At 43.4% G+C, this 26,248-nt stretch overlaps 1 protein-coding gene across 1 annotated transcript in view; it reads right to left on the bottom strand.

Moving 5' to 3' along the window:
* The window catches only part of TRIO (trio Rho guanine nucleotide exchange factor), a 5,137,669-nt gene that overhangs the window by 3,820,052 nt on the left and 1,291,369 nt on the right, over positions 1–26,248 (bottom strand). Inside the window, exon 14 of the mRNA XM_044065600.1 lies at positions 14,264–14,459. Within this exon, the coding sequence (XP_043921535.1) occupies positions 14,264–14,459 (196 nt within the window). The remainder of the gene's footprint in view (positions 1–14,263; positions 14,460–26,248) is intronic.

Here is a 26,248-nt window from a genome sequence, read left to right as displayed (position 1 = left end):
AATGGACATATATCCAGTCGGACTATCCCGGTCAACAAATGTAAAATAAATAAAAATAAATAAATAAATTCAATGGGGCATCCGTCTTATAGAACTTAGAAGGCTCAAACAAGGATGGCATTCAAGAAGGGTAGCAGGGACTTTTTCTCTAAGATTTGAGGAATCCCCCTAGTCCCTTGGAGATGAGCCTTTGTTCCCCTTGAATATCCAAAGCAGACATTGTCAAAGCCTCCTCAGAAGTGCTTAAAGTTGAATCCCCACCAACCTCCCGGTCATGGCACAGGAGTCCAACAATAAAGCCGGACAAACCACCGAGCATTCATTCACCTCAGTAGAGATACATCAGAGGCTGAAAATCAGAATATTCCAGCCTAGATTTCTTGGCCTTCTTCACAGACATTTGTCCCTTGGAGTGGGAAGTTCCCTCCTTCTACGCTGGTTTTCAAGATTAAGTGCCAGAAAAGAAAGTCTACTACAAAAGGGTCTTAGGAACAAAGGCCTGACAAACTGAGCAGGACATATGATCGTACAAAGCATGAAAGCAAAACACTATTCGTGGCTGTCTCTATGGGGAATTTGTCTCCCACACTGGCATTTACCCTTCTTGGAAGATACGAAACCCCACAAGCAATATAATAAAAAGAAGAAATGTAAAACAAAACCCCAGTGGGGCACTTCTCTGCAACAGCTTGACGAGCCAACAATGGAAGAAGCATTCAGTCTAATGTTCAAGAGATGGTGAGGAGCATAAGCGTGATGCAAGGCATACCTTAAAGCTACCTAAAGGCTTTGGTATACTGGCTGGACGTCAGGCTGCCCTTGGCAGGGGTTCCTCTATTGTAATGAATACTGCAACTGTGAAAAGGAAGGACATTCACTGAATACCAGCAGCAGAAAAGAAATAAGAATTTTTCTCTTACAGAAAAAAGTGCAATTAGCATCCAAATAATGTCAACTCATTTCGCAAACTACAGCACAGCTCTGCCAATGTGCACACAGAGTGTTATAATGCAAACAGCAAGGTACCATGGATACACATTTTAGAACTATAAATCTTCATTTACACTAGTTCAGTAAAGGGTACTGTACACATCATGCTATGCTCCTTTTTATACAGTTGCAGAAAAAAATGGATGGTGCAGTGGTTTCCATTGTCTCTTCACAGCAAGAGGTTCTCTGGTTCGATTCTCGGATGGAGCGTCTTGAGTGCGGAGTCTGCATGTCCTCCCTCCGTTCATGTGGGTTTCCTCCAGGTGCTCTGGTTTCCTGCCACATTACAAAGACATGCATCTGGAGCATTTCTCCCTGAGCCTCTGCTGAAAATTGGCTCTTTCCAAGTCAGACTTTCCCAGTAAACAAATATTAAATAAATAAAAATAAATAATAGAAATTTCTCTCCTACATTCTCCCCACACACATTTGGAAAGTTAACCTTCTTACAAGAAGATAGCATCCTCCAGACACCCTCTCTAAAAACACCATTTAATGTGGCACAACACAACTTCCTCCAGGAAATTTCCTTAAAAAATCTCCCATCAATAATCTGATACAACTGTAGGGTTAGGTCCACAGCTGAATGTAAAAGCAAAGTCCTCCAGTACCCTCTCTGTAAACCCAGTGCTTCGTGTCCCTGCCCCAAGTAGCAGACACACACATTTGGGAAAGGCTGGCACAGGTTTACCTGCTGTCTCTCCTTTTGCCCAGAGTATAAGGAAGTTATTACAGCCAACAGTCACTCCACAATTAACTACTCTAAGGCCCTTTAAAGGGTGTCCAATTATACTGTGTAATATTAATACTAATACAAATGGTAGTAATTCAACAAGATGGCTAGGGCTTCTGGGGTGGCTCAAACAGTGTCATCAAATAAATATAAGTACTTTCAAACATTAGATACTTTCTACAAGGACCAGCCATGATAAAAGTCTTAAATATATTTAATAATAAAGAACATGAAAATTCTGAATATTTTTTTAAAATAAACCACACAGTTCAAATCACAGAAAATATTTAAAGTAACACTGATGGACAGTCTCGTACAAATAAAGAAAGACATACTGAACTAATCTTCACTATACACTTGACTGAATCTAAGAGAATTTTACTGTTCCGTAGTTAAGTTAGTTACTACCGCAAGGCAAACTGCTGTGGGTGAGGGTCTTTCTAGTCAGGCTTCCCAAAAGAATATTCAATACTTTGAGATTTCTCTCTCTAATATCAAAAATATCATTTCCAAGAGGGCTGGCAGAATGACCTCATCTGGTCCACCTGACTCTAGGTTCTCAGAGTATTCCCCTTTGAAGCTGAGACAGGAATTTAGCATATATGCCTACAATACATATCTAAATGTTTATGGCAGTGCATTGGGCCCTCCATTCTTTTTACTGAGCTAATAAACAAAGGCTTTTTTCTCAGACCCATTGTCTCCGATTTTATTCAGTACTGTGGGGTGACGTTTCAATGGTTTAATAGCTCATTTACATATCCCTTAATTTCACTGAATTTAACCTCTACTGTTGCAGTATCCTCTATTAAAACATGTACATTTAATTCAGCTACAATAATACATGTACATTTCATTAAAGCAGAGTGCACTGTTGATACATTTCAACACAAGCAAAGCTCACAAATACATTTTCAGCACAATCTGAACAAAATGAGTTCGATATACAAATGACACAGTTCTAATACATTTGTAACAAGAATAAAATAAAAACAGCTAGAAAACCAAAATAATTAACTTTTAATGAAAAACAAAATATGAACAAGCAAGCAACTGGTAAGCGGTTTCGTTCTAAAAACAAACTTCTTCAGACCTAGTTGCACTAACAAACACTTCTATATATAAACGTAATTAATCGCATGACAAATCAATTGCAGTGATTTAACCCTTTCCTCTTCAAAGCAATTTTAAAATTCTCCCTATCATTTATTCCTGGATAGACACCAGCATTAAGCCTTACCTGCCAAACAGTATTCCTTCGAGTGCAGTTCATCATCTGCATTTCATCTTGTATCATAATTATAAACTTGATCAGTTATGGTAAACTTATAACAGGTTCGAATGGGTTCCTCCTTGCTTGTAGATGTACCACACAACTGGCATGTCGGTGCAAACATCAATAGTCCCTGGAGGGAGGACGTCCTGAAAGTCTTGCAATGACAGAAGAACTGCCCTCATCTCCAAGAAGCTGATATACAGACTGGTCTCAGAATCCATATGCCTTGGGACCAATCTTTCTCCAGAAATGTCCCCCCACCCTAAGTGGGAAGCATCCATGGTCACAGTAGCTGAGGATAAGGGAAGAATGAACGGTCTTACCTATGGTCAGATCTGCTTGAATCCACCATCTCAGATGGGATCTTAAAGTGTTAGTCAACCTGACAGGAGCACATAGGGGATGACGTAGAATGGACCATTGAACAGACAGTGTTCACTGGAGAATGCGCATATAGTACCTTGCGAGCGGAAATAAAAGAATGGCAGCAGCCACAGATCCCAAACCCCGTAAAACTAATCTGGTTGTAGGAAATGGAGATAGCAGAATAGCTTGAACTTCGGACTTCAAAGTGTTGCTGTGATGTTGGGGCAAGACACCTATTTGAGTAGAAGAGTTCAGATATACCCCAATGAATTCTAAGTTCTGAACTGGCACTGGCTGAGACTTGTCCACGTTTATAGAGATGCCTAAAAAATGAGACCACTGGTGAAGGTAATCCCTAGCCTAACAAAGCTGATACTGACTGTGGGCAGTCAGGAGCCAATCATCCAGATACAGGAATACCTGAAACCCTTGCAGTCACACTTGAGCTACAACCTCTGCTATGCACTTGGTAAACACCTGGGGGGGTGACAACAAAGGGCAGTGCTCGAAATTGGAAATAACTGGCTCAGACGAATTCACGGATGACCGCTGTAGCACCTGTTTACTTTATGTGAAATCCACCAAGCACATCCAGTCAATCAGCAATGGGAGTATGGATTGTACAGTCACCATCCAGAACCAGGTCCTCTTCACGCCAAATTGAGATAGCTTAGATCCAGAATGGACTGCAGGTCCCCTGTTTTTTTTGGCACCAAAAAGAAACGGAGGTTCTGGACCCTTACTGATCAAATGACTTTTTCGGCAGCAATGTGACAAATTTGGGCACTGCCAACAGCGTCTGGCAAGGTGGAACATTGGGTAGTCTTTTCAGTATACTTGGAGGGGAAGGGAAAAGGGAATGTAGCAGCCTCTGGATATAATTTTTTGCACTGAAGCATCTGACGTGACTTGAGTTCATAGGAAAGTACTGAGCTATCTGCCCAAGGGCATCTATAAGCCTAGCCAGAACATGTTGGCTTTCGCCGCCTCCCCTTTGATTAGTTCACTGTAGCTCTGTCCAGCAGAGCAATTAGTTTCCTGTGCCTCTGTCCAGCAGAGCCACTGCAGTGATCCCCAGGGTAAATTTTATGCTTCCCAACCACTCGTCAAGGTTGCTTTTCAAGAGTGTTAGTGAGAGGCTCTGCCTAATGTAGATTAGAATCCTGTTCCAAAGCATGGGGAGTCTCTGGGGATAGGAATCTATCCCTCTAGCACGTCCTATTTATCGTTGTGGTGAAGTTTAGATCTCTAGAGCGTGTGGCTCTCGGGGATTTGTTTTATTTGTAGGTGAAGCATGTCCATCAATTCTGGGCTGGACATGGCCTTGTAGGTCAGGCAGAGATCACCTCTAAGTAAGCGGTATGCACACATATGTGGTAGTTCGCGGGTACTTTGTTTTTTCCAAAGGGGATAACTATGCACTTTTTGTCATTTAGCTTGAGGCCATGATTTTGACACCAGGTATTCGTCTCAGTGAGACCCTTCTGGAGGATGTCTGTATCAGCCGGAGAGTCAATTATGGCCCTCAGTTTGCAATAGTCTGCAAACTTGGTCAGCCATAGTCCTCCTGTGCTTGCCCGCACCTCTGAGAAGTATATACCGAACAGGAGGGGGTCCCAGGACTGAGCCCTGGGGGATACCACTTGTAACCGGTTTAGAGTCAGAACTAGAGCCTGCAACTCTCACCACGTGGGTTCTATCAGTGAACCAAATGGCAACCCATCTCGTGACGTAGGGGTTTATGTTGAGGTTGGTGGGCTTGTCTATAATACCAGAATGGGAAATGGTGTCAAAGACCTTTGAGAGGTCTAGGTAGGCTGGGTGGACCTCCTTTCCCTCGTCTAAAGCCTTGGTAACTGTCTCAAAGAAGTCCACCAGACTTAGGAGGCATGATCTGCCTTTAAGCCAAACTGGGAAGGGTCCAATGTTTATAGGTTCCCAATGTCTCTGTTAATGAGTTCCATGATGATGCGGGCCATAGCCTTGCAGACCAGGCTAGTCAGGCTTATAGGGAGATAGTTCCCACGGTCCACTGTGGCTCCACCTTTGTGGAGCCGGTTAATTGTTGCTGTGCACCACTCTATGGGTATGTAGCCTGTAGAGAGGCTGAGTTTGAACAGTATCTTTAGGTGAGGGGTTAGTTCATTTTGGAGCTCATGTAAGACACAGCCTGAGACACCGTCCGGTGACACTGAAGCTGTGTTTTTGGCTTTGGATAGGGCTGTTTTAACCTGTCAGTGACTGCCAGGGCTGTACATTCTTCTGGTATGGTTATGGGCCCGTGTGTGTGTGTGTGTGTGTGTGTGTGGGGGGGGGGGGGTGAAGTTTGCACTAAACCTGTCTGCCAGAATGTTGGCAATATTGGTCAGTTCAGTGTATTTTGACACATTCTGCACTAACTCAGAGCAGATCTGAGTGTTTCCACTTAGGTTCTTGACATAGCTAAAGAACACTTGGTGGTTATCTTTGGAGTCCTTGACAATTTTTCTTTCGAAGCTAACCTTGGATGATTTTATGAGGGATCATAGCTTCTTGCTGATACTGATCAGGGATGTCTTTCCTTCTTAGGATTTTACTCTTTTCTGCACTAGTTTCCTCCTCCTGTTGTATAGCCTGTTTATGGCAGGGATCCATCAGATTAATTTCCTTTTCTTGGAGGAGTGAGTCCTGGTTTTGCTTGGGATAGCACGATCCATGCATTCTTGCAGGTGCTCACAGAGTGCCTTTGTAAGGGATTCAGCAGCTTGGACAGCGTTATCCTTTAGCATGGGGGCTGTGAACCTTTCCACCTCGGTCTTAAGTAACATGAAGTTTGCTTTTGAAAAGTTTTTCACTGTGATTTCCTTGATTGGGGGTGGAGGCAGTATGTGGGTATCCAGAGTGATTAGTCTATGGTCTGATCTAACCAGCAAGGGGTTGACCTCCGGTGTGGAACACCAGTCGCCCAAGTTGGTGATGACCAGGTCAATAGGTTGTCACCTCTGGTGGGGGTGATGACCAGTTGATTCAGGGCGTTCAAGTTGATAAATTCTAGGAAGCGTTGGGCAAGGGAGTTAGTACTTGAGTAGTTCTCCCAATTAATGGTTTGGGTAATTGAAATCACCCAATATTAGGGCATTTGGTAGGACCTTTATATTTTACAGTGTCTCCAGAAAAACAAAATAGGGGTCCTGGATCATGGTGAGTAATCTGTAGCTAGGTACAATTTGAACTGCAGTTTTCCCGTTGTTAATTGCACAAAGATGATCTCCAAGGCATCGTGCTGCGCCACTAACCTGGAGGTGTGGGTATCCTTGATGAATATGGATACACCTCTGCCTTTTGTATTTTGGTCCGGGTTCTGTGGCTGAAAAGTATGGTATGAGTTATAGCGCGGTAGTGCTAGGGTGCTCTCTGGAGCCTTAAACCAGATTTCTGTTACTGCACATATATCAATGTTCTCCATACTGAGGAGTGCCTCAAGTGCATGCATTTTGAGATTTAGACTTCTGGCGTTGAGTAGCACTATCCTCAGTTTTTGGTTACTTGTGCTATTTACAGTGGTGGGTTTGTCTTTTGAGCCTTGCCTAAAAAAGACAATGGGGGGCAGCAAAAGCCTTGCCCAATATTCGAAAGAACTAAGGGTGACAGGTGCAAGCCATCTCTTGTGAAGCAATGTGGCTTGTGGAGCATGTCATCCCAGGTGGACAGATACTGGATCCCCTTTGAATGACACCAGAAACTTAGCTAATTGTTGAAATTGATAATTTTTTCTTTATACTGTGGCATCATTCTTGGTGAGGGCAGGGTGCTACTCAGGGTCAGGGCCATACCGGCCTGGGTTACGTGATCAGGGAGCTCTTCCATGTCTCTTTTCATGTAGTCCAGGGAGGTACGTCTCGTCTCAGGTCATTCGCACCAACATGGACAATGACAGAGTCGTATTTGTACTTGTTCTGGAGCGACCCGAGTGCTTGTGTTATGTGGCAGATCCTAGCGCCCGACTGGCAGCTAACTGTTACCTTCTCCTTGTCCAGCCTTGTTAGAGGGACATTAGTGTGCCTGACTAGAGTCGCCTATTATTAGTGTGCTGGGTATGTTATTTTGCCTAAAGGGCTGTGATTGCATGGCACACTGATTATGTTTAGTATGTGTTTCACGGTTTGTGATGGGATGTGGAGGTTGCTTGGATGTCTGTTTTGGAGGTCTCTGTTGTTTTTGCAGATTTTTATTTAGAGCCTCCGAGTACGTTTTCATGTATTTATGTATGTTATTTGCCGGTGTTGGTTTAATAGGTCTATGTGAGACTGGTGGTGTGTTGCAAACATTTCCCGTCTCCTCTTGACTGTCAGTTCCAGTCTTGGGTTGAGAGAGCTTTGCCTTCAGTATGGCTGTATAATTGCATCTCTCGCATATATTAGTGTTTGGTGGCAGGAGGAGAGGGTTGTCTGTGTACATGAGGCAGTTGTAACATTGCCTCGAAATGCCCATATTCAACAGTTGGACTCGAGAGTACACCTGAAACTGCCCTTTGGACATGCTTGAATAGGTAAAGTGAGCTGTTTTACTGATTGACTGGTAGGGACAAATAGAGAGCCTTGTACTTCTGGACAGTATAGGGGGGTCTAGTGCTAGGGTTAATTAGTGCTTGCTATGAGTTTTCAGCAAATGCTGGGCTGTGAAATGAATGGTTTGAGTGCTTAAAGTTGAAATTTGTCTAGTTCCAAGGGAAAAATTGAGGAATAAACTTTGTGGAGCCGGGAATAGTTTCCCTTGGGCCCAGGAGCTTGAGTGCAGAGAAAAACAACCCCCAACTGCCTCTAGAGAAGGACAGCTGGGGCAGCGCTTCAGGAGCGCTGAAAACGCTTGTAGAGAAAAGACTCCCTATGGCCCTGGTTCTACGGGCCCTCTCTGCTTTTAGGATGGCGTCTCTCATTACAGGCTCCTCCTCTGCCTCTGGAGGAGAACTCTCCCCTCGAGTCAGGTGAGGAACCTTGAGACTTATGAAACCAAGTTTTTTTTTAGCACCCCTATGATTCCTACAGAAGGTTCAGGTAGTAGGTAAGGGTGTCCTTAACAGATGGTTCGAAAAGGGATGAACCAAAGGGTGTGTTGGCAAATGACACCTTAAAGGGCTCCATGAAATCTCACAGCTGCATCCAAGCATGATGGCACATTGTTATGCCAGTGCCAGCTGCTCTGGAAGAACCCTCCCCTGACTGTGAAATAAGCCTTATGAAGGAGCTGTCTATAGAAGTGAGAGTGACTAGCTTAGGGGAAATTTTCTCTAACTCCCCTTCAGGTACAGACTCCACCAGAGAATCAGAGAGTTCCCTGGTCAAGTGTCTCTGAAGTCAAAGTAAAGCCAAGTAATTAAGAGTCCTCAGCAAAAAAGTTGCTGAGGTATAAGTGTGCTTCCTGAACTTGTCCATCACTCTGGACTCCCTGTTCGCCAGTTGGACAGTGGAGCTCTGCTGGGTGAGCTCCTTCTTGGTAGCGGTTGCCACCACCATAGCGTCAAAGGGAACACCCTTACTCCAGAAAGCACAGTCCTTGAGGGGTTACAGTAGCTTATCTAGGTGTTTAGGAACTGGTTATATCGTATCCAGTTCCTTCCAGGCCCGACTGGCGACCAGGTCAAGAGCATCCTTTGGAGAGACCATCCAAGATTTAGACGGTCCCATCCCAAAGGCCTCTAGGAATGCAGATTCCTCCAAAGAGGGGGAAGGGGGGTTTGGAAGTCCAGCCGCCTTTTACTTTCAAAATTTCTAATATGTCTGCAAAGGAGACATCGCCCAGTGGCAGTTTGGGGGACCCCTCTTCCTCACTGTTATCTGTATCCTTGGTAAGGGACTCCATTGGGGAGTCCACGTGCCTCTTTCTGCACATCCTCTTCTGTGGAATCTCCTTCATGGGATATACTTAGGGGAGGAGCCAAAAGAGAAAGGAACTACCTCAGGTGGAGCAGGCTGGAGGTCCTTCAAGACAGGCTGACTCAGGGCAAGAGTAGTAGATCCAAGACCATGATCCAGAGGAAGAACACAGGGTGGAGCAACAGTTGTAGAGTCCAGCACTCTTCTGACAGAGAACACCTTTTCCAATGCCTGAAAAGCCGAGGGCCCCACAGAGATACTACCGAGCTCCCCCGGAGCCAAAGTTGCCGAGGAAGACTGAGGCAGCTCAACAGAAACCCCAACTACCAGACAGAACTGGACCAACACTATCGAAGGATGCAGCTCCAAGGGGAGAGTGATCCGAAAGTAGCAGACCCGACCTTCTCCCCTTGGATCCGGCAGCGACATCCTGGATCTGGGACACATTCTGATCCGAGGACCTTGGAGCAGAGGCAGTCAAGGCAGCTGTCGGAGTAGAGGAAGCAAAGGCCCTCTGAGCTGACCCCAAATCCCTCGGAAGACTACTGTCCAGGGGCACCAAAACACAGAGCTGGATCAGAGAAGGAGAAAAGGTCGTAGGCTGGGCAGGCAAGGATCCACAAGGGGATGGAGCAGAAAAAAACCCCATCTGTATCTGGGACTTGATTGTGGAGCTAACCATCCGGTCCATGGACAAGTGAAGGCTTTGAGAGGATCTAGAAGAAGCCAACGGATGAGAATGTCTGGGCATTTTGAGGATCTTTGCTGACAATGTATGAAACACCAAAGCAACGATCACCCTGAAGAATGTGGGTCTGGTGACAGAAAGATCTGAGATGGTCTACCTGGTACTTGGAAAAAAGCTGCAAAGCCCAGAAGAAAAAATTCAGGAGACAAGAAGGGAAAAACCCTAATGCACCATGAAAACTACACAGGGGAGGAGGAGAGATACACTAAGATCACCAAGAAAAAAAAAAACACTATACAAGATATCAAAGGTAGTTAAAAAAAAAAAAAAAAAAAAAGAGAGAGAGTAATGCTTAACTGAGCCTGGAAAAAAATTGCCTGGGCACACCGGCGGCAAATGAGATGTCAGCAGGTTGGGTGATATGTGGAGGATTATTGGCAGGGGAAGAGTTTGAGCCAGGAAGTTCAAGTCTGTGGGAGGTGGCCAAGCCAGATCCGAGGTTCAGATCAGAGGCCCAAACGTGAAGCAGGATATAAAAAGGACATCAGATCCAAAAGCAAGAAAGTGAGAGCTCTTGCAAAATCACTGTTGACTTCAATAGTGATTTTTAAAGCAACGTCATTCGAACTGGTTCAAATGTCGAATGTCGTTTTTACCACTTCCGACATATGGTAAAATCATTCACAAATTCAACCATACAAATTGATGAAACAACAAAAATATGTTGCAACTTTCAACAAAATTATACTAAACCATACATACAAACACACACGTACTTAAGATATAAATCCATCACAGTAAAACAAGAGAAAAGAAAATGGCTGGACCAGTGCTTACATGCTCAAAAGGGCGGAATGGCTAACACACTGACAAACCACAGAGACTACATCCAATACAACAACAAAAAAAAAAAACTAGAAACTGAATACTACTCTGAAAGGGAGATAACCAGTAGCAATGCTAATAAAAGAAAAGAAATCCAAAGTAATTCTACTTACTGAAATAAAAGGGAGCTTTGGTTAACACGTCTGACTCAGATGAGTGGCAACAGAGATCTAGGGAAATTCAGAACAGCAGAGCATTATAAGAGAGAAGGTAGATCTTTGGAGCTGAAGATTTTGACATGCCAGCTTCGATCTGATAATCCACAGGTTGAAATGAACAGAAAAGACAACATCAGATACAAAGTTTACACACAAAGTAACTGACAAATGTTACGCAACAGTTCAAATAAATAGTAAATTCCCCAATATAAAATAAAGTTTCAGTTAAAATACTGTTTCAGGTATAAAGTTAATTATGTATGTGTTTTCCCTAAGGGGATCTTATCTGCCCAGTAATGGAGAAAAACTAGCCAACCATAATTCCTTTAAAGTCCTTAAGATGAGTGAGTTTTGGCGATAGTAAAGCTCTGAAGGGCTTGGTACCCAGACAGCTGATTTTCTCCACCTCTCCTTGAGCTGACAATGGTCTGGGTGCGTGGAAGATTCCCTTAAGCTTTGGAAACTGGTTAGCTGTTCATATCCTTGTCAGGAGTATACCTTACAACTAAGACAACTGCAGTGGTGATAAAAAGCTTAACATCGCAGGGAGACACATGGACTGGGGCAGATGCACATCAGCATGCCTTTCTGCAGACGCACGTCAGCATCTCTAGGGCTAGAATACTCAAGCCTAAATAGAACCATCAGTGTTTGTTCGTACACAACATACACTACCCCAATATGTTATTTTACTAAAACCTTTCTAGGCTTCTCTATTTTACAAAGTATGTCCATTCTGGAAAATTCTTTAACATTTACAATACTTAAGTGATAAACTGCTCATCTGCCAGAACAGACATGCATATTCCTTGTGCTAGTGCAAACAATTTCCTAAATCCCACAAAGGTTCAAAAGATTCACCACTCCTATAAATACTTATATATCAGAGATATCTCAATCTGGTTTAGGGACACGAAACTGCTGCTAATGTACAGGCAAAAGACTGTCTAATAATGACAAAGATGACTGCAAAACGGATGTCTATGTTGGATTTCCAAAATGAATGCAAATTGATAACAGCTCAGCAGCTGAAAAAAGGGAGCCAGTGAAATTTCCATTTGGAAAAAATGAAATAACCAAAAAAAAAAAAATCAGTCAGCAAGCAGAAGGGGAATGCTTATTTCTATGACAATGAAGCTTCAGAGAGATGTTGCTAGTGAAAGGGTGGGAACTTGGCGTAATGGTTAAGGGGTTTACCTTACAGGCACAAGGTTGGAGTCTCACATGGGGTAACTGGCTAGGCTTAAAATGACCAAGGGCAGTTAGGCTAGTACTAATCTATGAACCTTTTTCAACTGTTCCAAAGGAAGATGCTTGAAAAACAGAAAAAAAGCGAAGACTAGATGAATCAGGGGTACACGAGGTATGAACCAGAGGCCTGGTGTTGGCAGGACATGATCCTGAAGACAACCAGCAAAACTGAAATTACTGAATGAATAGCACTCTAAAACAATCACTTTTGTGAACACAGATTCGAAAGAAAAAGGTGGCTGAGAAAGAGAGGAATTTTGCTGACTTGTGGGTAGACTGTAAAGCATCTACTCCACTTTACACTATATCATTAATGTTTAAAAGGACACTAAAGGGAAAAAAGAAACTAAGTAAAACTTTTTTTTCTTATTACTACTTGAATATATATTAACTACATCTTATATTGCAAAGCAAATGTATATAGGGTGCAGTCATAGGTCTTTGTGTATGGGGGGGGGGTCTGTTCAGTGACTGCTGTATATGTTAATGATATTAAAGTAAATAAGTGCTTTTTCTTAGCTGTAAGTAGTATAGACTTTACTGTATAACAAGATAAGAAAGTCTGGAGAGAACCAAGTTTAAGTTATTCTAATGCTGCAATCTTAGGCTGTTGGGAAGGGATGGGTGTAAAACAGTAATGATTATATTTATTTATTTTACTTAACATTTGTTGACCAGGAAAGTCTGACTAGGACAGAGTACCCAGAGGAAACCCACGCAAACGCAGGAAGGACATGCAGACTCTGCACAGAAGGCACCGCAGCAGACAATTGAACTGGAGAACGTCTTGCTGTGAGGTGACAGTGTTAAACACTGCACCACTGTGCCACCAAGCAATGTACCTACTACAGATAAAAATATGTAGAATTGAGACAATTTCCCTTGTTTGTAAAATGGGGAATGTCTAGATTAATATCCTTGGCTTAAACTATAAATTAGTTTTGCCATTCCACAGAAAACTAATATTATGGAGTGTAAGAACATTTCAGGAGAAACACTCAGCTTTCAGCAGGGAACATTACTTAAAGCTTAGGACTAGAACTGGATCTGCAAAAATTAGAAATGTATCCAGGGACCTACAAGCGAAAATATAACCAGAGGGTACATTTCCGAAGAAATTACAAAACTACTGGTATGAAAAATATGAATTCAGTAGTAGGAACACAGAACAGAATTTACATATTATTCCCAAGTTACAATAACTGGGCTCGAGTGCACAGAATTTATATTTCACAGAAGCATGTGCATTAAACTGAAAATTTTGATAAACATTCAAAAACTATTTCAGATCACGCACCAATAATATCCAAGTTAAAAATGTACACTAATGAAGCAAAAATGAGACACCAGCACCTTCTCACTTAACTGTTTAAAAAGAAGAATTCAGGAAATGGGCAGTGGAAATTATTATAGTTAAAAATAAAAAAAAAGGTTAGATAATGAGGGGAAATAAAATGAAAAAGGAGTTAAAACTAGGGTAGACAATAAAAAAGAGAGAAATACATATTAATACGCAACAGGAATTACTTAGAGGGGCCGACAAAGGTGAAATTACAAATAAGCAGAATAAGAAAAATTTCACAGAACAGGAGGAGGAGCAACTGCAGTGCGCTAAAGAGAAAACAAGGGAATATTTGGATAACATGCAAGAATTTAGAAAGACTGCTTTTAAGCAACTATTTTTGATATCTCCAGAGCGCACAAACTTTTAGCACAATGACTTGGGTAATATCAAAAATTATGAACATTCAGTTAGTTCGAAGAACAAAACACCAGAAAACACTGCATCACTCAAACCATTACATGTGCCAGTCTACGGCACAACTTGTAGATCACTATAACAGCAGTAATTTTTTACAATTAAAAGGCATAATGCTAAGAGAGATTGCTGAATATACCCCCTTGTTTCCCCCATCTACACACACATTTATTTAGATAACCTAACTCTGCTGACCATTAAAAACAAAAGATTCAGCAAACAATTTGAAATTATTGTGCATAAAACCTATCTTCTCTTATCCCTTGGTATCGTTTTCAGCAAGTCACAGCTAGTAAATTACATACCTGATGTTTGTGCTTCATTGACATATTGCAAAAGCTCCTGACCCTGATGGATGACATCAAAAGTTAAGTTGTTCATGGTCAAGGCCTTGTCTGCATGATGTTGCAGCCTCTGTTCTGCTATTGTCAAATCTTCGGTGTCATAGTCGTTCATCTGCTGTGAAAGTTCATCATTCCAGGATTCCAGATCAGAAATTATCTAACATTAAATAGAAAAATTATAATACCTATGTTAGGGAAAACAGACTATTACTTCATTTTGTCCAATCAAGATGTTATTTTAATCAGCATAATGTAATACAATAAACGCAAGGGAAATTTAAGTACACACTACATAGATCTGTGGAGAAGCCTTCTGCAACATGCAATATACACTGTTCTTCTTATGCTGACAACTGCAATTCAGTAAATTTCTTCTACCTCACCTCAGGACCTGCATCAGGTCAAATGGGCAAAGCAAGCCCCTGCATAATTCATTTTAACCAATGACTGAACCAGCATAATCTTTAAAAGAGATGCACAAAACACCTGACATACACAGTAAATACTTCTCTATCTGCAGGATAGGTAGACAGTCCAACCACAAGGGATAAAAGAAGGCAATAAGCAAACACTGCAGAAGACACCCCTTCAAGACTAACTGATATATGGAGAATACATGTACTTTTCAGCTGGGACTGCGGTGGTGGTGCTGCGGTAGCGTTGTTGCCTCACAGTTAGACGTTGCCTGTTCAATTCTCAGAGTGTTTTTTGTGTGGCAACATGCGTGAATGGGCATTCCTTCGTTGAAGGTTGTGTGTTAGGCCCGGCAAGCCAGCACGTAAAACTCTACTGCCAATCATTAACGGACCGGAGTTCCGCTGTGGCGACCCCTAACCGGGAAAAGCCGAAAGACACATACATGTACTTTTCAGCTGACTGGAAAGCTTTCTGTTCTGGTTAAAATTTGGAAAGAATACAAAGCAGTGAAAACAGAACTTCTCAAGAGGACACAAACCAGAGAAATGCCTAAGGGCAAGGTTCAGATGAGAAAGTTTTTGACATGCATAAGAAGGCCTAACTCCTGAAATTAAATCTGAATAAAACAAAAAGATGTGAACCAGCTAGATCTTGTACATACATCAAGAATGTGAAAACTTTTGTAGCAAGCACAAAAAAGTAATTAGAAAACAAGAAAGTAAAGCTTGATAGAATTAGCAACTCACTTAGAAGCATTTTGCTAAACCAACCTAAAGCCCTCTCTACTCAAAAAGAAGACAACAAAAAAGAAGTTATGTACTAATACTCTCCATGTGTGTGTTGTCCCCATCTCGCCTTCATTCTTAGCAGGTTGGGTTCGGAACCGAACCTTGGTTCCAACTCGGCCTTATACAAAAGCTTGAGGTCTTTCACTAGCTCGTGGCTAAAACCCTATCCCATCGTGCACTAGAAGAGCTCCTCAGATCTTGTCTGCAGATGCAGCTAAAAAAAAGTCAGTGAATAACTTATACAGCAATCAAAAAGATCAGACAGCATTAATAGCCAGCTGTATCGGCTCGGTCTTTCAGGCGCAAAGGGCTGGGGGGGTAGGATGGGATGTAAGAATGAAGGCGAGATGGACAACACACATGGAGCATTACGGTGAGTATATAACTTCTTTATGTTAGGTTGGGAAAGCGTCCTTAGCACCATCTTTCTTGGGTGGCTCAAGGGAAAATATTCTTCAGAAAAGTGGACACAAAGGAGGCCCTGTTCCTGGAGGCAAATCAACTTTGTAAGGAGTGATAAAGGTATGAGAGGCCTTGCCCATGCTGTTGCAGCACAAATGGCATCAATAGGTAGTGTCTCCCGAAAGGCAAAAGCGGTTGCATTGACTCTTGTAGAATGACCTTTTACTTTATGGGAAAGTTCTTTGTTTTGAAATTGGTAAGCAAAGGCAATACAATCTGATAGCCATTTCTAAAGTGGTCCTTCAGACACAGGAGCACCTTTACGTCAGTAAAGGATACAAATAATTGGTCAGATTTTCTGAAGTCCTATGCAAGTGGAAATGTAATTGTCTATGTACACCCAGTTGGTGCATCATATATTCTGCCTTGACATCATAGTAGGGCAAAAGACTGGTAGTTCTACGGATTGGTTCAAGTTACATTTTGAGCATACTTTGGGTAGAAGATGGGTTTTGTTTGTAGGGATACTTGGGTCTTTGTGGAAAAGCATGTAGGGGGGTGCTTTATTGACAACTCTTGCAGCTCTGAAACTCTTCCAGCAGAAGTAATAGCTATCAAATGAATCTTTTTCCAAGACAAATACTTGAGAATTGCAGGATGCTGCACGCTCGAAAGGGGGAAGAATCAAACGGGATAAGACAAAATTCAAGTCCCATGGTGCTGGAGATGCTTTAATAGGTGGTCTTAATAAAAGAGTACCTTTAAGAAAGGCTTTGCAAAGTCTGTGGGACATCACACTGAGGCCTGATTCACCTAAATGGAAATTAGATATGGCTGCTAACTGAACTCTAACAGTAGCTGCAGCTGCTCCTTCACTAAATAGCTTTGCTAAAAATTCAAGAATGGAAGCTATTTAGGCAGAGAAGGGATCAATGTGATTATTCAAGACCTATGAAGAAAACCGTTTCCATTAACTTCTATATAACTTTCTTGTCAAAACCTTATGAGATGAGATCAGGATATGTTTTACTGATGGAGAAAGGTTAGGGAGCCTGGCTAAAGTAGGAATTGGAGTAGCTAAGCTGCCTATTTGAGTTTGAAGAGAGGGGTGGAGCGTCCCTGATGCTCGAGTCAGAAGGTCTGAAAAGTACATTTGTGTACACTTACCATAAATGTAGATGTTCCAGTGTATTCACTGTTGCAGTCATCACATTTAAGTTATCTGCTTGCAGTAGCCCTCAGTCGGCCTGATTAACAAAGTCTTGGGTCCTGCGTCGGTTGCTGTCTCATCTTCCGTGACGTCAGGTAGTCAGGAGTATAAAGCATGCAGCCGACGCCATTTCATCATTTTTTTTCTTGCCCCAGAGGTCAGGTGCCCCCCAATGGGAAGCGATTTTATATATATATATATATATATATATATATATATATATATATATATATATATATAATTTTATATATATATATATATATATACATATATATATATATATATATACACACACACACACACACACACAAACACACACACAAACACACACACTCACATACAGATAGATATACACAAGGTTATACCGCCAACAAAAAAGCAAATACACCAAAAAGCTTTTAAGCATAGTAAAGGACAGTAGAGGGATAGCCAAAAGAAGTCAGGGGGCTGGAGAGAGGGTAAAAAGGACTGCAACAGTGAATACACTGGGACATCTACATTTAAGTTAAGTGTACACAACTGTACTATGTTCTTCATGTTTCACTGTTGCAGTCATCACATTTGGGTAGATTCCCAAAGCTAAGGATGGGAGGAGGAATTTAGATAGCATTAGGACCAGCTATAAGGCCCTGCAAGACAGCAGTGGCAAAGCCAGATCTGGATTTAGAGAAAATTGGCAAATGGTAATGCTTGGTGAAAGTATGTACAGAACTCTGGGTGCCAGCTTCTAGGATGTCTCTGGTAGGGACACCTCTGATAAAGGCTGTATCGGTAAATGTAGCCCTGGTTGAATGGGGTCTAATCCCCCGTGGGATAGGTTTTCCATGATGCTTATAGCAGAAATGAATGCAATGGCCTATATCCATTTAGAAATGGTTTGCTTTGAAACAGCCTTTCCCTGTGCCCCTGCAGCAAATGCCACCAGCAGTTGTTCAGATTTCCTTTGAGGTTTAGTCCTGTCCAAGTAAAATCTAAGTTGTCTGTGCACATCTAAGGAGTGCAGTATCCATTCCCCTTTGTTCTGTGGATTAGAAAAGAAGGTTGGCAAATGAATGGATTGATTAACAGCCACACTGGATACCACCTTGGGCATGAAGGAGGGAATGGTCCTGAGGGAAACCCTGTCCGCATGAAAGATGATGAAAGGCTCCACTGCCAAAAGGGCCTGTAATTCCGATACCCTACTTGTTGAAAGGGTTGCTAAAAGGAGAGAAGTTTTCCAAGAAAGGAATTTTAAATCTGCACTTGCAGCTGGCTCAAAAGGAGGAAGAGTGAATTTTTCCAGTACAAAAGTTAAGGTCCAGGGCTGGAGTTGGGGCTCTCCTGGGTGGTCTTAAGTTTTTGGCCCCTCTGAGGAACTGCTTGAGCAGTGGGTGATAAAAGAGGGGTGGGTTCTGTGTTGTAATGAAGTGAAATGGCTGAGGTGTGAATTTTGATGGAGGAAAAGGAAAGGCCCTTGTGAAGCATCTCAGTTAAGTATTGAAGAATCTGAGGTAAATTGGGCGTTGCTGTGGCCATCCCTTGAGTTTGGTTCCAGGCACAGAATATTTTCCATTTTTCAGCATAAGATTTTCAAGTACTAGGCCACCTTGCCTCCAAAATGACATCCAACACTTGTTTACTGAGGGATGGTAATGGACAGAGAAAGTAATTAACTAGGCTGCCAGGTTCAAGGTTTGAAGCTGGGAGTGTAGAATCTGGCTCTCCTGCTGTGACAGCAGGGTAGGGGTCTGAGGCAGGTGCCGTGAGGCTAGCAGTGACACACTGCGCAAGAGGGGGTACCAGTGTTGGCGTGGTCAGTCTGGTGCAATCAGTATCATCCTTGGTTTGTCCTGTTCGATCTTTAGTAGTACTTCGGAGAGAAGAGGCAGAGGAAAGGCATAAACTGATAGATTTTTCCAGATGAAGGACAGAGCATCCACTTTCCAAGCTTGTTTGTGGGGACTCCTTGTGTAGAATTTGTCCAATTGGTAGTTCTGGGGGGAGGCAAACAGGTCTATATCTGGGCTCCCCCATTTGTTTATCAAAATGTTGAAAGTCTTTGGTTCCAGTTTCTACTCTTGTGGGTCCAGGAGATTTCTGCTTAGTTCATATGCATTTTAGTATTTAGTTTTCCTGGCAGGAATTGAGCCTGTAGATGCACTTGGTAGCTCAAGGCTGTGCTCCACAGAGCCATGGCTAGTCTGCAGAGGGGGTAAGAATGGGTACCCCCTCCCCCTGCTTGTTTATGTACCAACTAACAGTGGTGTTGTCTGTCTTTACAATTAATTGCCCTGGAAGAATGTGGTCCTTGAAGGCTGTCAGAGCATTCTGTACAGCTAACATTTCTAGTTGATTGATATGCAGGTAAATTTGACTTGGATTCCATTTGCCCTGAATGCACCTCCCTGCCACGTGAGCCCCCCCATGCATAGTCTGATGCGCCTGTTGTTAGGATTTGGGTGGCAGGGGGTAGAGTGAATGGTAGTCCCTTGTTTTGGTGGCAGGCCTCTGCCCACCAAAGGAATTCTAACCGTAGGCAAGGTATGATGGGAATCATTGCTTCTAGATCCTGAGAATGTTGACACCATAGGATTTTTACATACCACCGTAGTTTCCTCATATGCAATCTTGCATATGGAATTAGTAGAATGCAGGAGGCCATGAACCCCAAGGCTTGCAGTATTTGCCTTGCAGATAGCAGGTTTTTGTGGTCACTAGTTTGAAGTAAGTTGTGAAATGAATTTGTTTCTCTGGCATGAGGAAAGCCATCTGGGAAGTTCTGTTCAAGCTTGCTCCCAGGAATATAATTTGTTGACAGGGTACCAGATGTGATTTCTTTTCGTTTATGGTGTACCCCAGACATGTTAGCACCTTTTGTACAAATGCCAGATGATTCAAAAGTATGTCCTATCTTTCTGCCCAAATTAGACAATTTTGGCTCATCTACTGCGTCCAGGGTATTCACAAGGGGCAGTGCAAAGAAATGACAGTGCATGTAGCCTGCTTTGAAGTGTAGGTATCTTCTGCAAGTTTCCCTGATTGGGATGTGCAGGTAGGCTTTCTTTAATTCCAGTGTTGCCAACCAGGCATCTTTGCCTAGCATAGGAAGCAACTGGTGAAGAGTTAGCATCTTGAATTTTGGAATCGCCAAAAAGGTGTTCAAGATAGAAAGGTCCAGGATATGACTCCATGAGTTGTCTTTTCTGGGTACAAGGAAAAGTCTTGAGTAGAAACCTTGTCCCTTTTCCTCTTCTGGTACAGTTTGAATAGCCTTTATGCTTAAGAGAGACAGTACTTGCTTTTGAGCCTCTGCCCACTGATTTGGAGGTAGATCTGGCCAACCGTTTGGAGTTGGTAATGTGTGGAAGTGAAATCTGTATCCCTGGCAAACTATATTTAAAAACCCATTTGTCCTGGGTAATGAGTTCCCAGTTTTTTGCCTGCACAGCAATCTTTCCCCCTAAAGGAGCAGTCAGTTGAGAAGTGCTTGGAAGTTTTAAAGTCAAGTCACTGAGACAGTTTACCATAGGGGGGAGTCTTACTACTCCCTGATTTGGAAGTGGGAGCCCCCCACTGCTTAGTCCTGTGCGTAACCTGGGACTGAAGCCTGGGTGTTCTGCTGGTTCTGAATTTGGACTGAAGGCCTGGAAGAGCAGGAAAGGACCAATTCTTAGAGGGCCAATGCCTACTAAATCTTGGAGGCTGTATTTGTAGGAAATCTAACAGTTTGCCTAGATTTAGCTTTTTCCTCCATCTTTTTAAGAACTTCTGCTTTGTTGCCAAACAGGCGATCCTAATTTAAGGGAGCATCCAGCAATTTAGCTTTAACATGATCTGGCAAGGATTGCTCCTTAAGCCAAGCATGCCTTCTAAGTACAGACCCAATGACAGCAGCCCTACAAGGTGCCTCTAGTGAATCAAAACCATACTGTAAAGTATGTTTTCCAACCTGTTCAGCAGAATGCATTAAATACTATAAATCCTTATTTTCAGCGCAGTCAGGAATCAACATAATTTTCTGTTTGAGCAATCCAATAATATGTTGCTGATACTTTAACATATGAAACTGGCAATTTAAGGCTCTAATGGCCAAGGTTGCAGAAGTGTATACCTTCTTACCCCATCTATCCAGTGCCCTGGAGTCTCTATCAGAGGGGGTAGGATTTTTGGCAGTAGTAGCCTTAATGCCCTTGGGTCCCTGTGAAATGGTCTCAAGATCCGCAGTAGGATTCTTAAAAAGGAACTTGTGAGAGTCAGGAACCCTGTAATATCCATCAGGTTTTCTGGGAGCAGGAGGTGAAGTGTTAGGGGCCAAGCTAGATTCCAAAAAGGCATCATCAACAATGTCTAGTACAGGAAGGATAGCTAAAGGCCTGTGCTGGGGCAGGAGTAAGAAATCCCTAAGCCTCTTTTTAGAATCAGAGTAATCCTGGCTTTCCAATGAAAATGCTCCCCAAGAGTATGCAAGGTTTCACCAAGAGAGAAATTGTCTGGGGAACAGAGTCCTCTGCATCAGAATCCTCATAGGTAGATAAGGGTAAATCCTGGTCATCAGAGGAAACAGAAATTTTAGAATCCTGTTCAGAAGTATCATAAGCAAATTCAGTCCTAGGTCTCTTAGAGGGGGAAGGTTAGCTTCTCCTGATTAAAGTAATAAGGTCTTCAGCCATTCTTATTTCTTTTTTAGGTATAGAGGCCTGACCATGCGGTCTGGGCGTCAGTTTTCTAGGCATGGTTCGAGATTTAGGCCTTGAAGAAGAAGATGGTGTCGGGTTAATATGCAAGTCAGCAGGCCTGAATACACCCTCAGAAGCCGGTGCCTGCACAGCGGCTCCAGACCCATCCAAGGTAGAGACATCCGCAGGTTCCACAATTGAAGCATTTCGCGGCATACCAAACTCCGAATGGGTCTCAGTACAGGCCTGCGAATCTGAAGTAGCGGTTATCAGGGGCTGCGAAAGCACCTCACTGAGTACCGATGAACTGGTGACTGGCTCAGATGTGTCGTCGGCAACTTTGGACCTAGGCAGCCTGTCTATGTCTTTATCTTTGCGTTTTTTCGGAATGTCGGTAGTTGGATGGCTAACCGAAGACATATCTGGATAATTGAACAGAGTACCAAAATATTTAGAAGCGTAAATATACGAATAGTTTGTTGCTTAAATAAGGCACAAAACCAACAGTGAGGTACGTTGTGGTCAGGGCCTAGGCAAGGAATACAGTACGAATGAAAATCTTTATGAGGTATTTGCTTTCCCCAAGAAATACAATTATTGACTTTTACTGACATCAGTTTAGAGCAAGAAAAAGTTTCCCCAATGGGGTACTTAGCTTTAGTTGAAGACTTCGGTTCTGAAACTCGAAAACCAAAATTCAGGAGTCGGCCAACCGGCACCTGCTTCTGCTTCGGGCACCGCACATCAAGAAAGACTGATGTAATGGCGTCAGCTGCATGCTTTTTACCCCTGACTACCTGACGTCACGGAAGATGAGACAGCAACCGACGCAGGACCCAAGACTTTGATAATCAGGCCAGTGAGGGCTACTGCAAGCAAATAGCCCAAATGTGATGACTGAAACAGTGAAACACGAAGAACATCTGGGTACAGAATCCATGGCTCCTCCTGCAGAGGAGGCCACAGAAAGGGGAACCTGATTTGACGAGGTCAGTATGAAGCAATGAGCATCAAGTTCCTTCCCATGCAACTGGCTTTCTGAAGAACTCTGGGTATGAAAGGAAAGACAGGAAAGGCATAGAGGAGATCCGAGGGCCAATTGTGGACAAGTGCAACCCTTTGTGACTCACCCTAAGGGGGTATCAGGGCAAAGTGGTTGCTGCACTTGGTGTTTATGGATGTGGTAAAAAGGTCGCAGTAAGGCTGGCTCCATTTGCACTTCTTGTTTTAGGGACCACTCATGAGGCATTAAAATAGGAAGTTTGTATGCTATCACGCTGGACTGCCCCGGGATGTGCACTGCTACCAAAAAGTGCTGGGAAGAGGTAGCCCACTGCCATACTCTCAGGGCCTTCCAACAAAGCGGGTAAGATCTGATTCCTCCTTGTTTATGTACCACACAAATGACATGTTGTCGGTCTGTATCGCAATAGTTCCTAGCGGAAGACATCCATGGAATGCCTGCAATGCTAAAAGCACTGCTCTCATCTCTAGGACATTGATGTGCAAATGGGCCTTGTGATCCTGCCAAGTGCCTTGGACTGTCCTTCCCAGACACTGCCCCCCGCAGCCTATCTGGGAAGTGTCCATGGTCACTGTGGCTAATGGCTGGGGAAGAACAAAGGGTCAGCCTAATGTCAAATAAGTGGAGTAAAGCCACCAACGAAGGTCTTTCGTGCAAGACTCTTATCAAAATTTGGTGGGACACGGGTAGTTCCTTCATGGGCCATTGAGTGAACAGTAGCCACTGTAGAATTCTCATGTACAGATGTGCTAATTGATTCAAGGTTATTGCTGCTGCCATGGTTCCCAAGACTTTCAGGACTGCTCTTGCTTGTACTCTTTCTTGGAAAGTAGGTTTAGGACCCGACGTAGGACTTGAACCCTTTCGGAGGGAAGTTCTGCCATCATTTTTGTTGCATCTAGATCTGCTTCTATCAAAACGATATGCGGAGATGGCAACAAGGAAGACTTTTCATAGTTTATTCTGATTCCTAGGTGAGAGCAGAGATGCAAGATGGTGACTCTCGCTTTTAATGGAAGACGTTCAGTGGTGGTGGTTAGAAGCCAGTCGTCTCAGTACAGAAACTCTGAATCCTAAAAGTCTCAAGTGAGTGACTACTACTGCCATACACTTGGTGAACACCCTGGGGGCTATAGTGAGGCCAAATGTCAGACCACAGAAAGTACACTTGTGTACACTTACCATAAATGTAGATGCTTGAGTGTATTCAGTATTGCAGTTATCACCTGTGGGTTATCCCTGCTGTGGTAGCCCTCAGCCAGCCCGAATACCAGAGTCGATGTTTTTCTGTGTTGGCTGCAATTGTCTGTAGTCTGATGTCAGGTCGTCAGTGCTATAAAGTAAGGCAGCCGACGTCATTACTTCAGTTTTTCTTGCCCTGACCTGTCAGAAGCACAAGGAAATAAGGTAACCCCCCCCCCAGGGGAAGGATATATAAAGGGGGGTGGAGGGAGGGAAACCAGGACTGCAACAGTGAATCTACTCGAACATCTACATTTACGGTAAGTGTACACAACTGTACTCTGTTTTTCATGTTTCACTGTTGCAGTCATCACCTGTGGGAGGATTCCCAAAGCTGAGGAGAGGGTTGGAAGGATAGGTAAGAGCCCTGGGCATTGGTCAGCAAGCCCTGCAGAACTGCAGATGCAAACCCTGCCCTAGACTTAGAAAAAAAGAGGCACATGGTAATGCTTTGCAAAGGTATGGACATAGGTCCAGGTGGAAGCTTCCAAGATAACCTGGTGGGGACTCCTCTGAGGAAGGCTGTGAAAGTGGAGGCTGCCCTGCTGGAATGCGTACGAACAGACTTAGGGGGTTGTTTCCCATGTAGTCTGTCGCAGAAACGGATACAACATAATATCCATTTGGAAATGGTTTGCTTGGAAATAGGCTTCCCCTCTGCCCCTGGGGCAAAGCTGAGAAGCAGCTGGTCTGTTTTTCTGAAGGGTTTAGTACAGTCTAGATGGTATCTGAGTTGTCTGCATGTCTAGCGAGTGCAGAATTCTTTTCCCTTTGTTTTGAGATTTGGGAGAGAAGGTGGGTAGGTGTATGGCCTGGTTGAGGGTCACATTAGATACCACCTTGGGCATAAAGGAGGGGTTAGTCTTCAGGGAGACCCTGTCTACATGGAAAATGATGAAGGGCTCAACAGCTATGAGTGCCTGAAGTTCTGAAACCCTTCTGGCTGAGGTGATAGCTAGTAGGAAGGCAGTCAACCAGAAGAGGTATTTCAATTCTGTTAAAGCAGCAGGTTCGAAAGGGGGTAAGGTTAGCTTTTCTAAAACATAATTCAGGTCCCAGGCTGGCATTAGAGGCCTTCTGGGAGGTCAGATATTAGAAGCCCCTCTGAGGAATTGTTTAATCAAAGGAGGAGAGAAGTGGGGTAGATCTAAATCGTAATGAGCTGATATGGCTGAGGCATGGATTTTAATAGAAAAGAAAGAGAGGCCACTTTTGAGCAACTCGGCTAGGTAATCCAAGATAAGGGGGATGGAAAGATGAGAGGTACTGGCCCCCTCTGAACTGGTTCCAGGAGTAGAATCTTTTCCATTTCCCTGAGTAAGATTTTCTGGTGCTGGGCCTTCTGGCTTCTATGAGAATGTCTAGGACCTGTTTTTGTTTAATAGGGACTCCTTGTTAGCTTTTAAGGTATAAGCAATGCTGAAAGATTGAGAGTCTTCAAGTCTGGATACAGTATCTTCCCCCTGACCTAGGTCAAAAGGTCTGAGATCAGGGGAATCTGCTTGGGGGGCTGTAAGGTCAGGCTGTGCAGTAAGAGGTACCAATAATGTGTGGGTCAATCTGGAGCAATGAGGAATTGCCTTTAGTCTCTCCTCCCTTATTTTTAGTACCTTGGGAATACGGGGCAGAGAAGGGAACGCGTACACAAAGAGGGAGTTCCAGGGGAAGGGGAAAGTCAAGGCATCCACCTTCCATGCTAGGAGGTGATACTCCTTGGTACAGAACTTTTGCAGCTGGTGGTTGAGATGCGAGACAAAAAGACCCACCTCCGGAATCCCCCACTCCTGAGTGATTTGCAGAAAGATTTCCCTCTGGAGCTGTCATTCGTCGGGGTCCAGTAAGTTTCTGCTTAGGTGGTCTACCAGGGTGTTGCTGACTCCTAGTAAGTATTGGGCAATTAGGTGTAGAACCTCTGACGCGGCTGTCACACAGAGGCTCATGGCTAGCCTGCACAGAGGGTAAGAATGTGCCCCCCCCAACACCGTTTCTTGATATACCACATTACTGTGGTGTTGTCTGTTTTTATAAGGAGAATCCCTGGCCTGAGATGGCATTTGAAGGATGTCAGAGCCTTTTGTACTGCAATCATTTCTTTGACTGATGTGTAAGTGAAGGTGTTGGGCATCCCAAAGACCTTGGTGCACCTGCCTGCCAGGTGAGCGCCCCCAAGCAATGTCTGAGGCGTCGGTGGTGATGGTCTGGCCG

Source organism: Protopterus annectens, chromosome 3.part0 (assembly GCF_019279795.1).
Source record: "Protopterus annectens isolate FY-2018-M chromosome 3.part0, PAN1.0, whole genome shotgun sequence".
Classification (NCBI taxonomy): Eukaryota; Metazoa; Chordata; order Ceratodontiformes; family Protopteridae; genus Protopterus; species Protopterus annectens.
The sequence above is the reverse complement of the archived record's forward strand: the minus strand, read 5'-3'. Positions and strand labels throughout refer to the sequence as shown.